Raw genomic sequence first — 13015 nt, forward strand, 5'->3', positions numbered from 1 at the left:
AGCTAGCTAGTGAGAGATATCGACAAACTCCCACGGATGGGATTAACCATAGTGAGCGCAACTGCGGCAGTCTGCAAATGCTAGAGGCCGAGGAATAGAGGATAAGAAGATCCGATGGTTTCACAGATCGCTGGTCTTCTAAAAAGGAGGCGTATGTCGCCGCAAAAGTTGCCATGATGTTGAGTATAACTGCAGGCAAAAAAGCCCGCGTATGAAGGACGGATTCTCGGACTTGAAATGCTGCAAACAGAACTTGGAGAACAAATAACACGGCGAGAAGGCACTGCTTGAGCTTAGACAAAGTCAGGTAAGGTAGAAGCCATGACTTTTACCAGTTTGTAGACCGCGAATTTGTATGAAATGACTTTGACCGACTCGCGCCGGAGAAAACAAAGTCTTATAGGTAAGATCAATAAGAAAACTGCGGCTGGCAAAGATGTGAAAAATATGTCCTCAAATAAGAGGGTAAAGTCAAATGCACGACAATCGATGCTGATGCGAGGGCCAAAGCGATTGTCGGCTTCCAATGACGAGCACAAGCTGGTTGACATTGGTATTTTGCGACGTATATTAAGTGTCCAGATAAGTTCGGTTGCATTCGAGAAATTTATCTGATTCCATGGGATAAAGCACTAAGTTATACTGAGGTTAGATGCGTATTTATGTGGGTATCGCTAACTCCATGGCCAACTCGGAACAACCACAATCAATTACCTATTTAGGAAATATCAGCTGTTGAACTCCGAGGATGGATAATCTCTTCATTCCGATGGAATACTTGTTTCGATGTAATATTCTTGTCTCAGACCGTCTTCTAGGTCTAGACCTTGCCGACGGATCGCAGGTGTGTTATAGCACTTCTAACCTGTTCCCGGGAGCGAGGCCTGTACGTGAATCTCTATATATTCTCTGAGATGTTACTTATGCACGTAAATCCGTGGATTTCAAAGCTTGACTGTTCTAGAGAACCTGGCAGTTTTGCTAGTAGCGGCCCTTCTACCATATACAACTACTTACATCATTCTCAAGCAGTTTCAATGTTTGAGAGAGGGCACGCGTTATATACAGGAGTATTCCCCTACGAAATCTGCACGAGTAGCAACACCCCCTGAGTAGCAAAAGAGACCATGGAAAACTTCAAGCTTCTCATCCCTGCGGGGTTTGGCCTTGCTCATGGTGATGTGTGTGCTCATATCCACCTTCGAATTCATTGGTTCCTGAGCTCATCATCACGGGTACCTCCAAAAGCTGCTTGTGAAACATCTTCGGGTTCATAACCAGCCGCCTACAATGCCGCGCATGAGCGACACTATCAAACCTCCGTTCCATCACTATCCCCGTTTCCCTTATTCGTATATATTTTTCCCAATAGAACATGGACTGTGCATTATGCCAGTCTCTCAGGCCCCAGAAGCTTCCTTTGCTGTCTCCGAGAAGTGTAACCTGTGTCTTTCCAATCTGGATGATCGCATTTGCATCCGCATAGTATGGCCACGATCTATCAGGTGACGGACCCGATTTCTCGAACTCTGCCCTCAGTTCGTCGTCTCGGCAGTGAGGGGGTAGCCAAGCTGTAACCAGTGAATCGTATATACAACGCTTAGAAATGGCCTCCTCGATGCTGTGCCCACAGTCGCACAGGTTCATCTTTGGTTCCAGAGTTTCGGGTCTGTATATATCGGGTTTGGCAGAACGCAATCTGTCGAAGTGAGATAATTGGAGGCAGATGGATATAAATCCCCAAGGCGCCAGGAGAACTGTTATAATTCGGATTGCCACATTCAACCATCGGCTGTAGCGTCGGTCGGAATGGTATAGAGGTAGTCGATCGGTAGATTTGATACATTCTTCATCACGAACGATGTCTGCACAGTGAGGTCTACTTTTGGTATGGTAATTAGTACATCAATGGCACTTATTTGAAGCTCTATACTGTTTTAGCGAATAAGGAAAAAGAAAGTAGGTAAAGATAGAAGCACAGAGAGTATATACGTAATGCTGTAAAATGCACCAAATCTCAGTGTCTAGATCGAGTCCACGGCAAGGTAGAGCCTGGCGCGAGATACTAGACATCTGACACCATGAAAATCTTGTCGTCATCTGTGTTTCCCTGATACTCATTATTTCAATCAAAATACAGGGCTGATATAGAAGTCCAGAGACAGGAATATAAAAGCTAGCAATGTTACCCATTTGTTGAAGCCACACATCAGCTTTGTGAACATCTCAACTCAATATATCAGCTTCAGATCCTTCCAGTACCTAATTTTGAATTAGAATCACTCCCTAAGATGCATCTTACCAGGACTCTCTACATCGCCTGTGCTTGGGCTATTGGAGCACAAGCGCTCGTTGCACGCACTGCTTGAGAGGCCGACGAGGCCTGGAAGATCAGTCCGTATATCCACTCAGCAAATTGATCCGGGAACATACTAACCTTGAAATCTAGGTAAATAACTGGATATTCAAACAGGGTATCCGTGGGGCAGAATTTGATTGTGACATGATTCCGCCGAGCATGTATGATGATCAAGCTTTTGGAAGGGTTGTGAAGTATAATTGTTCATACATGAGGACAGGAAAGCAGATTTGAAGTCAATGTTCCGTATATCTGTAGTTCTATTGAAGAATTTCGATGGCTTTATGAATATATATTGAACTGAGGATTCATCGATGGCTTTATTTAGCGAACGCGATGTGCGATGTGTCGTTCCTCATTCGTCTTCATTTGATCCTTTAGTCGGAAAGGATGGTTTATCGATGAATATGAATTTATTAAATAGAAAGATGAAACTTGAAAGTGATAGAAGGTAGTGTTCCGTAAACAATGCCTTTACTGTTGTGTTACGGAAAACAAATTCTGATGTGCGTTCCAACATCTATCTTTCTGAACAAGATTGGGCCTTTGTATTGCCTCTTAACAATATATGTTAAAATAAAGGAGGTTGTTGTAATAAAGTCAAGTGAAGTTTAGCAATGGGTCCTGAGGCCAGTGGATGTTATCAAACCACGCCACAAAATCAAGATTGCCGTCCAAATCACAGACGTCAAGCCAATTTTCAGATACTTCAATATCTGGAACCAAAGGGTCCGGTTGGAGACACGCAGGAGAAATAATTCGATCGAGCACCCGACGAATAAATTTCGCCCCTTGTTGGGCAATCTCATAACTCCCTTCGTGCGGCGACACCAGGAAGGTCAGATGAGAGACGAAAATATTAAGCTTTTGGATAGTAAGCCAGCGAACATTGGTAGCTAGCGGCGTGGATAATGGATTCGATATCTGAGAGGTATGCTCCGAGAGCAGTTTCGAAGTCAGGATGCCTGCAGCAGGAAGACCCATGTAGCATAACTAAAATAGTATATAAGCTTATAAGGTCCCATGGCAGTATGAAGGCCCAGAGCAGTCTTACATCCCACGACATTTTCGCCATCAAGTGAGCAGGTTGGGTCTGCATGGAAATAGTGTGTAACAGCGTGGTAACTAGTTCTAATGAGCTTTCAAAGAGGCCTTGCGAGCTTATTCCAACGCGCTTTAGCAAGATTCGATGTAGCAGAAACTCCTGATACGTAAATTCTATGTGAGCGAAGGCGCGGCCCTCGTCTCGTGTAAATCTGTAAGCACCCGCTGCAGCTTCCTCGGGGAACCAGTGTAAAAATGAGGGAAGTTCTTGTTGCGTCTGACGAGATTCCTGGATCAACTTTCTGTGCGGTTTCTTCCGGTCAGTCCCTGAAATCAGCATGATATGAAGTCTATAATGGGATACGAACTCAACTTTAGGTAGAATATCCTGAGTCGTAGGACTCAAAGACAATTCTAGGATATTTTCTCGCAACAAACTCGTTAGTAGCACGATGCGAAGTCTGACCCCAATGGTCAGATTCCCTTCGGTGTTCCAACCATTCGCGTCGAGATTCTGCACTGCCTCCTCTCCTTCACTACGGGAGAGGATCATCTTCTCATAGCTTATATCCAAGGGAAGCGGAATAACACAATATCGAGAGCAGATCCGTGGAGGACGCCCCAAAGAGGTCGCTAACTCCTTATCAATTGCGTAGGCGCACACCATGACTCGCTTTCTTATCTCCACCAAGAAGAACGGCAATTTTTCTTCAATATCTTCATCGGATTGATGCAAGCCGAATGCGTAAACGATGGTAGATAGATCTCCAAGTTTTTGCCACACCCTATAGTCTATCGGAATGTCAGTATTTTTTTTTCTTTTCCAGTGGGTAAAATTGAAAAGTGATGGCGTACCGCTGTCGCCATACATCGAAGTCAAAAGAACTATTTGCTGGGTCATGAGCCAGCAAAATGAATCGCTAGTCGTCCCAGCACCATTACAAAATTGGCAGCAAATCTCTCCAATGGCGGTGGCGATATTCCTGAGCTGGCGTTTTTCAAGCTTCCACGGGTTGCGATGTGTGAATATCGGGTCATCATCAGGTGTATGGAATAATGCTGTCCCTAACAGGGCGAAGACAAGTCCAATTGTCTCCCATCTCGGGGTTATTGAATCAAAATACTCAGACACATTCATTGTCGGATGTGTTCGGACATCTTTAGATGTGTTGACAAATATTCGACGGGACAAAAGGGCCAGCGATGCATGAGTATCCTGAGAGTTACGGACTGCACAATCATACATTTGCTCCATAGAGTCACACAAGGCCCGAGTCAATGGAGGACCAAGAAACCATCCTAGGGAAATCTTGTTCTTTAATTCAATGATCTCATAGAACCAACGGATCTTCTGCAGATGTGATAGAATCTGAATTCCTAGCAACACCTGATTTGGGTCATTCAGTGGATATGTAGTTGTTGGTACTGTGGCTGGTAGGCTGCCTGGTTCTTCGACACGTAGGATATCTTCATACTCCCTAAAAATATCTTTAGGGGAGACCAACCCTAGAACTCCCGGTCCCAGGGTCTGCTTCTCTTCAGGAGTCCATTTCGCGATATGCTGGTCGGGTAACGTATCCCCCTCATCGGTAAGCGGTGGCAAACGCAAACCTGACGGCTGGCCTGGCGCGGCTGTTCCAGAAATCGTTTGATCCAAACGAAAGACCGACTGATTGTCCGGGCGCGGCTGCCTCTTTGGTCTCCGGGAGACTACCCTGGGGGCTCGTGCGCTCGGCTGAGTCAGCGGAGCAGGGTGATAGAAGCAACGATCGGCCTGGCCGTGACAGAGACATCGACCGCAGATGGGACTTTGGTGGTCGCATCGTAGTTTGGACTTCCGGCAAGGCTCGCACGATGACAGCCGTCCATTTCGACGAGGCGTTGCCATTTTTACCGAATTTATTTTTCAATGGTGAATAAGAAATTTTCAATCAAGCCTGAGAGAGAGAGGAGGTAAAGTCTCGGCATCGGACATCGGCATCGGACCTCATTAGATTTCCTATTCGGGGAATTCCGCCTCCAACTCCGAATGAAGTGTGAAACAGCCATATAAATGATCATAGATATATAGCTTGTAAGACTTTTGCTGAATCTTGCAACACTGCAATCTTAAAAGGAACAACCTACAAACATCATCACTTCATGAATCAAAGGCCACTACGGTAGCCTTGACAACTATGTACTCACCTTGTGGATTATCTTAAATCAAATTTCTAGTGCCTTTTTATTCTTACCACAAGCTTGGTAATAAGTTGCATGTCTTGTTCGCTGCCATATCACCATCGGGGTTTCGAAAAGCAATTCAGCACAAGGGGATTCGTCGACGATTGCTTATCAAACACACGGGTTAGGCCCCAGGAACAGCGGCCTCAGACCCTTCCAAGGTTGTTGGGAGCTAGTGCTAGCTATCTGCCTATCTGCCTCCTGGTCATAGTTACATCGTACCCCTCTGTGGCGCTTTGATCAGACCCAACGGCGGACCGTTCCTTCCGGGGGTCTCTATGCGACTACACATACGTCCAATGATCAACCTTAGAATGAAGTCGAATAGATCAATTTCGATGTGGCATATCTAGAGCCGTTACAGACTTGATATGGAAAAGTCAAGTTTACCGGTATTGGTCTCCTGCATCTCCCTATGCCCAGAAAAAAACACTCGTAGACCATAACAATGTCAATTTTACATGCAACCTCTTCTTTCGAACCATACAATGACCCATTATAATTCCAATCACGGATTATCACACTCGAAGAAGACTGCAAAATCGCGTTTCGCAATAAAAATTTCGTATGTAATATGCATGCTGTAATTGGCTTGGAAACTGACTGGGTGAATGAATAAGGAGAGAGGAGTAAAAAACAGAACCATTCCAAGTCAATTCAACACCAGGGTGGCAGCTCTTCTCGCATATTGAACTGTTCCCAGGGTGATCAAATGGGCTTTCATAGCGGGATTTCTAGCACGGAAGCATGGGCACAAACTGCCGTACCGTCCTTGAGTTCAGTCCCTACGAATTCTCATTTCCTTTCACACCAAAATCCGACGCTCGATACTATTTCAGAGGAGTATTGTAAATCCCAATAATGTTTAAAAGTCTTAGGGGACTTGAAGGATGACGAGGCACACATCCTCTCCAATGCTCCTCTGCCTGAAATGACATTTTATTCGGAAACCCAGGTTCGCTCGTCTTTGATGTCCACCTGCACATTGCTTCTTAGAAAAGATAACTAATATTGGTATTTTCAGGACACGAATGGATTGTTGGGGCTCGAATTTAACCTTGCAGAACTAGGGAGTGGTTTTGGACAAAGACGGGAATTTTCATATGAACAAGGAACACCAAACATAGTGTCAAAGGGGTTATTACTTGCTCTTGAATGTCAACCACCACGACAGCATTCCTTTCCAGCTTAATGATGAGGAATCGGTAAATCTCACTTTTTCTGTTTCACAAGGTCACATTTGCCTCGAATATTGGCTGATATATTTCGCAACAGATTCCTGAGGAGAGGATAAAAGATAAGGCTTTCTTGGTACTGCAAGAACAGAAGGTTCACCTCAGGAAACAAGCACAGGAGCTGATGTATAGGCTGATTTCAATATACATCACCTTCTATATGTTCTTACCCACTCCACTTTTTATGGCTTCCTCACCAAATATATATATCTACTATATACTACACTACACCACCATTTTTTGGTTCAATTAATTCAATTAAAAAATATAAGTGAGCTGAATATCCGCACAATAAATTCCTCGCTTAATATTTTGTATAATAACCCTTAGCTCTCCGTACTGCCTTTAAACGTCTTCCTATACTCAATATCAATATATCTATCTTAGATTAATCTAATATATCCTATACTTCGCCTAGGTATTTTTTAAAATAAAGCCAATTAGTCTCACTTCTTCCTATACTAATAAGCTCTAGAAAAAGTGTAAAAAGCTTCACTTTTAACCAGCGCTATACTAGTTCAATCGGGTTTAAATCAGGTAAGTGTACGGGCCAGTCCTCGATATATATCCCGTAGGATTTAAACCACTCTCGCGTCACTAATACTGTATAAATCCTTACGTTATCTTACTGAAATACTAAACCGGGTATATAGACTAGTAATAGACCTTTTTTAAGCGCTTTGATATATAAATTTGCAGTATAACCTCGACTAGAAGGTAAGTCCTTGTCCTATTCTATAATAACTAATTTTATTCGACCACTAAGCTAGATTCCAGCCTAAACTATTTATAAAATATCTTTAACGTAAACCTTTGTATTTATAAGATCCTTTTTAAGGCCCTCCGAGGTTATACAGAAGCACTATTGTAGTCTAAAGTTCGAGGTTTATTACACTGAACACTTATCCGAAAAGATCTACAATTAAAAGCTCTCCCAGCGCTATTTCCTTACGAATCTAAGCCTCTTTATTATAAGAGAGGGCTTAATTAGTATCTTCTGTCTCGATCGGTGTTTTCTGAATCTGTATCGCTTTAAAATTCGATATATAGTAGAGGGTAATAGATACTAAACTATAGTAGTACTTAGCTGTTTATAGGTCTAAAATAGATACCGGCGGGCCTATAAAAGAATTTGATAATAAGCTCGTTCAGTAAGTATAGGGGTACAGCTAGTTTTCTTACGATTCTCCAATTTTCTATCCTCTGTATAGCGTTTAATTATATTAAAAATAGTCTTACGGGTACAGCCAAAATTATTGGCTAATTAAACCTACGTAGCACTATTGCTGTATATATATACAATAGCCGCTCTTTGCTCAGTAGAGAGATGTGCCGATTTGCTATTTTTTGATCCTATTTTCATTAGATTTGAAGCAGTATAGGTGGTGTAGGAGGAGAAAAAAAAACATGGGTTGGTTGCTGGGTCAAATTGTAAGTGGGGCAGTGGGTAAGAACATATGACTAGTATGTGTATGACCTAGGGGTATCTCTAGAGATATTTCCCTGCGATCCGTATCTCAAGCACCTGCTTGAGACCGCTAATACTGCATTCTCTTCCAAATGGAAGTATATTGGTATTTTCATCGGCTTGATTAGCCGTCGTGCACTAGAATATGTCACGGAAGTTACGAGACATCGAGACGAATATCAGGCCCAACGGACAGTCCAGGCCATAGCACCATAGGGGACTACTATATACACATAACGTACCACACGATATAATCGATTGCTTCGTGGATGTTGCATTTTGTATCTAGCAAGTAAGAGTATTAGATGATTCCTAACCGCTCTATCAGCCCCATCCGTGTCTTTTTATTGAGTTAGATTTCTTATATCTAGATTTTTAGGCCTAAAAGTTTTACGAAATATTGGAATAGGCTGACCCCACACTATTTATAATCAGCCTCTGTATAACAATCTCTGGGAGGGATCCTAGCTCGGCATTTGGCGTCGAGTTTTTTTTTTTGCTTTGGTTGGATGAAGTGCCTGCATATTCATACGTACCTAGTTAGGCTGCAACAGGTTAATTGAATTTTGATTAGTTGATCGGACCGCGACGACAAAACTTAGGCTCTTAGTCAAGAGTATTAACATCTCATGATGGCAATCTAGCACCTAATATATGTCTCAAAATAGTACAACTGCTGCGTCCCGACACTAGAAGGCTCTAGTTAACACCAGACAATTTCTTTATATCCATTAGCCGAAACGGGCTCAGGATAGTCAGCGCTAGACGGGCATAGAAGGCCCCTCCAAACTTGAACATTGGCCCCTATAACCCCACAACTTCACCTCGATCGATTGATAGGTGAACCTAGTTCGTTATAGCAGAGTCGGCAAGCTCTAGTATAACCTTGGAACTGGATAAAAGACAAGACACGGTGACTTGCTCTAAGACTATGCCAGTTCTAAAACTTGAATACCTCTTCCGCTGACACAACCAAACTGGGCACATTGGGGGGGGCCAACATACTTGGTTATTGTCGCTTTCAATAGATCATAGGTAAAATCGGGGACTGACTTTATGAGCTTTTTATCAATCACTGGGGTCATTCCTTCCCGAAGCTTGGGTAAGTTGCTCATTACCATATCGATCGCCAGTTTCCCCAGCTTTCGGTACTTTTCCTGTGTCGAGTAAAGTTCCTCGATTTTCATTGCAAAGGACTGTCTTTCAGGACAATCCTTAAAAGAGTCGCAGAATTTTATTCTTGCTTCGGTTCTCAACTGGCTGGTATTGAAGAACATCCCTTCGCCATACATGCGCATGTGAAAGTAGCTTGAGTGACAGTCAGTCAATTTAGTGAAGGAGGACTCCGCTACATTCCCTTGCTAGATTAGGTCTTTTCCGGGGGCTTCTTCAATCGGAGCTGGGCCCACTTCCGTTGATGATCCATCCGCCAGTTCCTCTGCAACATTTTCTTCTGTCGCAGGCCAATCAGACTCATTGAAGGAATATTCTATCCCTGCCGCAGGCTCATCCAAGAAATATTCCTCTGGTGTATAATCTTTCGGATTCCATGAAGGCTCTGGGTCCATCCTTGGGTCCTCTTTGCCATTGCACGGCGTTCAAAGGTATAGTCTCCAGTGTACAGAAATTCTAACACCTCTTCAACTAGGACCAGTGTTTTGTCCTTCACATAAATCGGCTCGTTGGTTGTCTAAAATTTAACGCCACTTGTTAATCTTGATTCAAATAACCGGTAACTATTTACTTTACTTTACTTACTTTTTCTTTTACCTTAAACTCGCTGTAACAAGCGTTTTGAAAATACCTCGATTTGGAGCAAACAACGAGATTATGAGCCGAGAACTTCTAGTCCTCGCCAATGATGGTCAAGTCGCTATATTTCGGGTTGAGATGCAAACTTAGTTGAAGTCAGTGATAGGCCTCACAAGTCTTTGAGACGAGCAATTATCACCTGGAGATGAGAGAAACAATAGTTGGTTCTTGGGCTCTCACATATAACAGTTCCACGTTAACCCTAATTCGGACTTCGCAAATGACACAAGCTGCACGAAAAGGATCCGGACTTACAGTGATGCAATTCACAATTCATTTGTGAAATCTGCATCTTCGAGGAAAGTGTGCTTGTTCGGGTATGAATTCTAATTTTGTCTTCTTCCTATGCAATCAAACGAAAATAAACGGCTAGAAAGCACCTATGCCGATGAATATGAAAGTTTTTCAATTTTCAAAGATTGGGCGATTTGAAAGTTGCATTTCAATTAATGCTCCGAGGGTTCAATTACGTTCCAGGCATTATTAGCTGTTGAACATTTCATCCGTTCATGTAATCATATTCTCGTGTGTCTTTCATCCAATGGTAAGATGGCCGAGTTGGTCTAAGGCGCCAGGTTAAGGTATACCTTGACTCCACAACTAGCGATAGTTTCCTGGTCTCGCAAGAGGCGTGGGTTCAAATCCCACTCTTATCATAACTTTTTGTTTTTGCTCATTACATCTCAATAGAAGCTTCTCTTTACTCAATTGGGGTATTTTTGGGGAGGTTGTGCGTTTTGCAGATCTTTCTAGTTCCAAGGTACTTATGGCAAAAGTTTTATGGAATATCGTTTCACTTAACAACTTTATATTTATTTATCTTTTTTTTTCTAGTTACCATAGGTCTGTCGTGTAACCAACAAGCTGTGACCATTGAACTAAGACAGGGGGGAAAGCCTTGAGGCTACGATTTAGTTTATTAAAAATAAATAAAAAGTAACAAAAAGACATGATAAGAGTGGGATTTGAACCCACGCCCCTTTCGAGACACGGAGACAGTTGTATACCATCGGGATCAGGTTAACCTGAACCGTGCGCCTTAGACCAACTCGGCCATCTTACCAATTTGGATGGAGGATGAGTGCACTTTTGAATTAATGAAGGAAGTTATCAAATTCAGGCTTTCAGTGAACCAGATCACGCAGGTATTCATCCTACTACTTTGTTTTACTTGTCGATTTCTTGGACAGTATAGGATATTACTGGAATTACATCATGTTTTATTACTTCGAGTATTGTCTGTCCCCTTCAGTCTGGGGTTGGAGGGTTTTATTGAACATATATATGCCCCGAGACTGCCAGCGGACCAGAATATATATAACCAAGCCAAGAAGTGTGGCATTATTTGACCAACATTATACGGCTTTGTTATATCACTCTATTTTATTGAATGATCATCTAACCTGCCAATAATCTCCAGAAAGTCGCCTGTCTCGTGATTCTAGCTGATCAGTTCTTCTTCTCCATGCACGGCAGACATGCCCCACAAATGCCCCCATGGCCAAGGTACCTGATTACCCTCTGAAGCACCCCTTCATCAACCAACCTAGCAGACCGAAAGGATCAGGCAATGAAGAGCACAGTATAGTTTGGCCGGGCACCAAGCACAAACGGCCTGTCCGCCCTGTGCGTCCGTATCAGCAACACCAGCACCCACAACGTCTCTAACCTCGCCCCAGACCCGCTCCTCCCTCCCCACACCAAGGAGATACTCAAGGAGGTGGCCGAGGGAGGCTTCTTGTGTGCGCCGGAAATACTCCTGCGAGCGCAGTGACAAGATGCGGACCTCACGCGATATCACCGACGAGTAAATGGCCTTGCCGACCACACCGCGTGCATTTGTTCCGATCTCGTGACCAAGTACTGATGTCAGTGATACGGGCGGGGTTGAGTAGGTTAACTCTAGGAACTGCGCGATCGGGAGTGAGTCCATAATGTATGTGTTGGTTGTCACATGTTGGATTGTATACTTGAACTCCAACGCGGACTCTCCAGGAACCAGGCCACTGGGTTATTTAAGGTTAGATGGGAAGGTTCCCCATGTGCGATATAAGGAGCTTGTATTATGTGATAGCGCTTGAAAACGAAGAAAAGGGAAGCGAAGGCGAATGGGGGTAAAAAATGAAAAGAAAAAAAATGAAAATAGCCCACACGCCTTTAGCGTAGACCTGATGTCTGGAAACTCGAGGAAGGCAGCCTTGGAAGTAATATTCTTATAGTTGAGCATGAGACGAATGCTCGGGAGAGAAGCTGACGATCTTAGTGCAGGCTAAGTCGTACAAAATGAAATCGGGTTCGGATTGGGTGACCATACGTGCTGTATTGTAATCAAAACCCAGAAAGGTAGAAATATAAAGTAAAAGATCGAGCAACGCGCGTACGAAGAAATTTCGGGAAAGGTGGGAGAGGCACTGAAAAAAGGCTGGTGTTAGATCCGATGAGCTTAAAGCCGCACCGATCTGTACAAGAGAGTACCCACTACTTTGTAGACCTCGAACTATAGGCCCGGATACTCTATGGTGATGAAAATACTAGAAAAATTGATGATATAGCCTACTGGATGGTACGTTAAAGTGTTTTGTCGACACTCAATTAATAGTCCATTATATGGCCGCCCTATTCATTATATCCTCAAGTGCAAAGCTTAATAGTTTGTTACTTGGCTCTGCCAACATTCTGCATATTGATGAATGGAGATTCTCCTTCATGAATCCAAAGAGGCAGCAGTCTTCCATCCAATTGGTAAGATGGCCGAGTTGGTCTAAGGCGCACGGTTCAGGTTAACCTGATCCCGATGGTATACAACTGTCTCCGTGTCTCGAAAGGGGCGTGGGTTCAAATCCCACTCTTATCATGTCTTTTTGCATTTATATG

The 13015-nt window shown here is 43.3% G+C and overlaps 5 protein-coding genes across 5 annotated transcripts; 1 reads left to right on the plus strand and 4 right to left on the minus strand.

Annotated features, from left to right (window-relative positions):
- Positions 1-1146: 1146 nt before the first annotated feature.
- Positions 1147-1647, minus strand: N7479_006164 (uncharacterized protein; the record flags this gene model as incomplete). Its single annotated transcript, XM_057253860.1, has 1 exon — positions 1147-1647. One exon carries the CDS (start codon positions 1645-1647, stop codon positions 1147-1149), a length of 501 nt encoding a protein of 166 aa, XP_057107722.1.
- Positions 1648-2959: 1312 nt separating this feature from the next.
- N7479_006165 (uncharacterized protein) lies at positions 2960-5291 on the minus strand (the record flags this gene model as incomplete). The annotated part of the gene is made up of 3 exons (XM_057253861.1): positions 2960-3352; positions 3414-4195; positions 4259-5291. The coding sequence occupies 3 exons, from the start codon at positions 5289-5291 to the stop codon at positions 2960-2962; spliced, it is 2208 nt and encodes a 735-aa protein (XP_057107723.1).
- Positions 5292-8268: 2977 nt separating this feature from the next.
- On the plus strand, positions 8269-8545 carry N7479_006166 (uncharacterized protein; the record flags this gene model as incomplete). Its single annotated transcript, XM_057253862.1, has 2 exons — positions 8269-8292; positions 8384-8545. 2 exons carry the CDS (start codon positions 8269-8271, stop codon positions 8543-8545), a joined length of 186 nt encoding a protein of 61 aa, XP_057107724.1.
- A 1145-nt stretch (positions 8546-9690) lies between these two features.
- On the minus strand, positions 9691-9897 carry N7479_006167 (uncharacterized protein; the record flags this gene model as incomplete). Its single annotated transcript, XM_057253863.1, has 1 exon — positions 9691-9897. One exon carries the CDS (start codon positions 9895-9897, stop codon positions 9691-9693), a length of 207 nt encoding a protein of 68 aa, XP_057107725.1.
- A 1790-nt stretch (positions 9898-11687) lies between these two features.
- Positions 11688-12453, minus strand: N7479_006168 (uncharacterized protein; the record flags this gene model as incomplete). The annotated part of the gene is made up of 3 exons (XM_057253864.1): positions 11688-12147; positions 12295-12399; positions 12422-12453. The coding sequence occupies 3 exons, from the start codon at positions 12451-12453 to the stop codon at positions 11688-11690; spliced, it is 597 nt and encodes a 198-aa protein (XP_057107726.1).
- Between the last annotated feature and the right edge of the window lie 562 nt (positions 12454-13015).

Source organism: Penicillium vulpinum, assembly GCF_028829585.1.
Source record: "Penicillium vulpinum strain IBT 29486 chromosome Unknown utg000003l_segment0_segment0, whole genome shotgun sequence".
Taxonomy (NCBI): domain Eukaryota; kingdom Fungi; phylum Ascomycota; class Eurotiomycetes; order Eurotiales; family Aspergillaceae; genus Penicillium; species Penicillium vulpinum.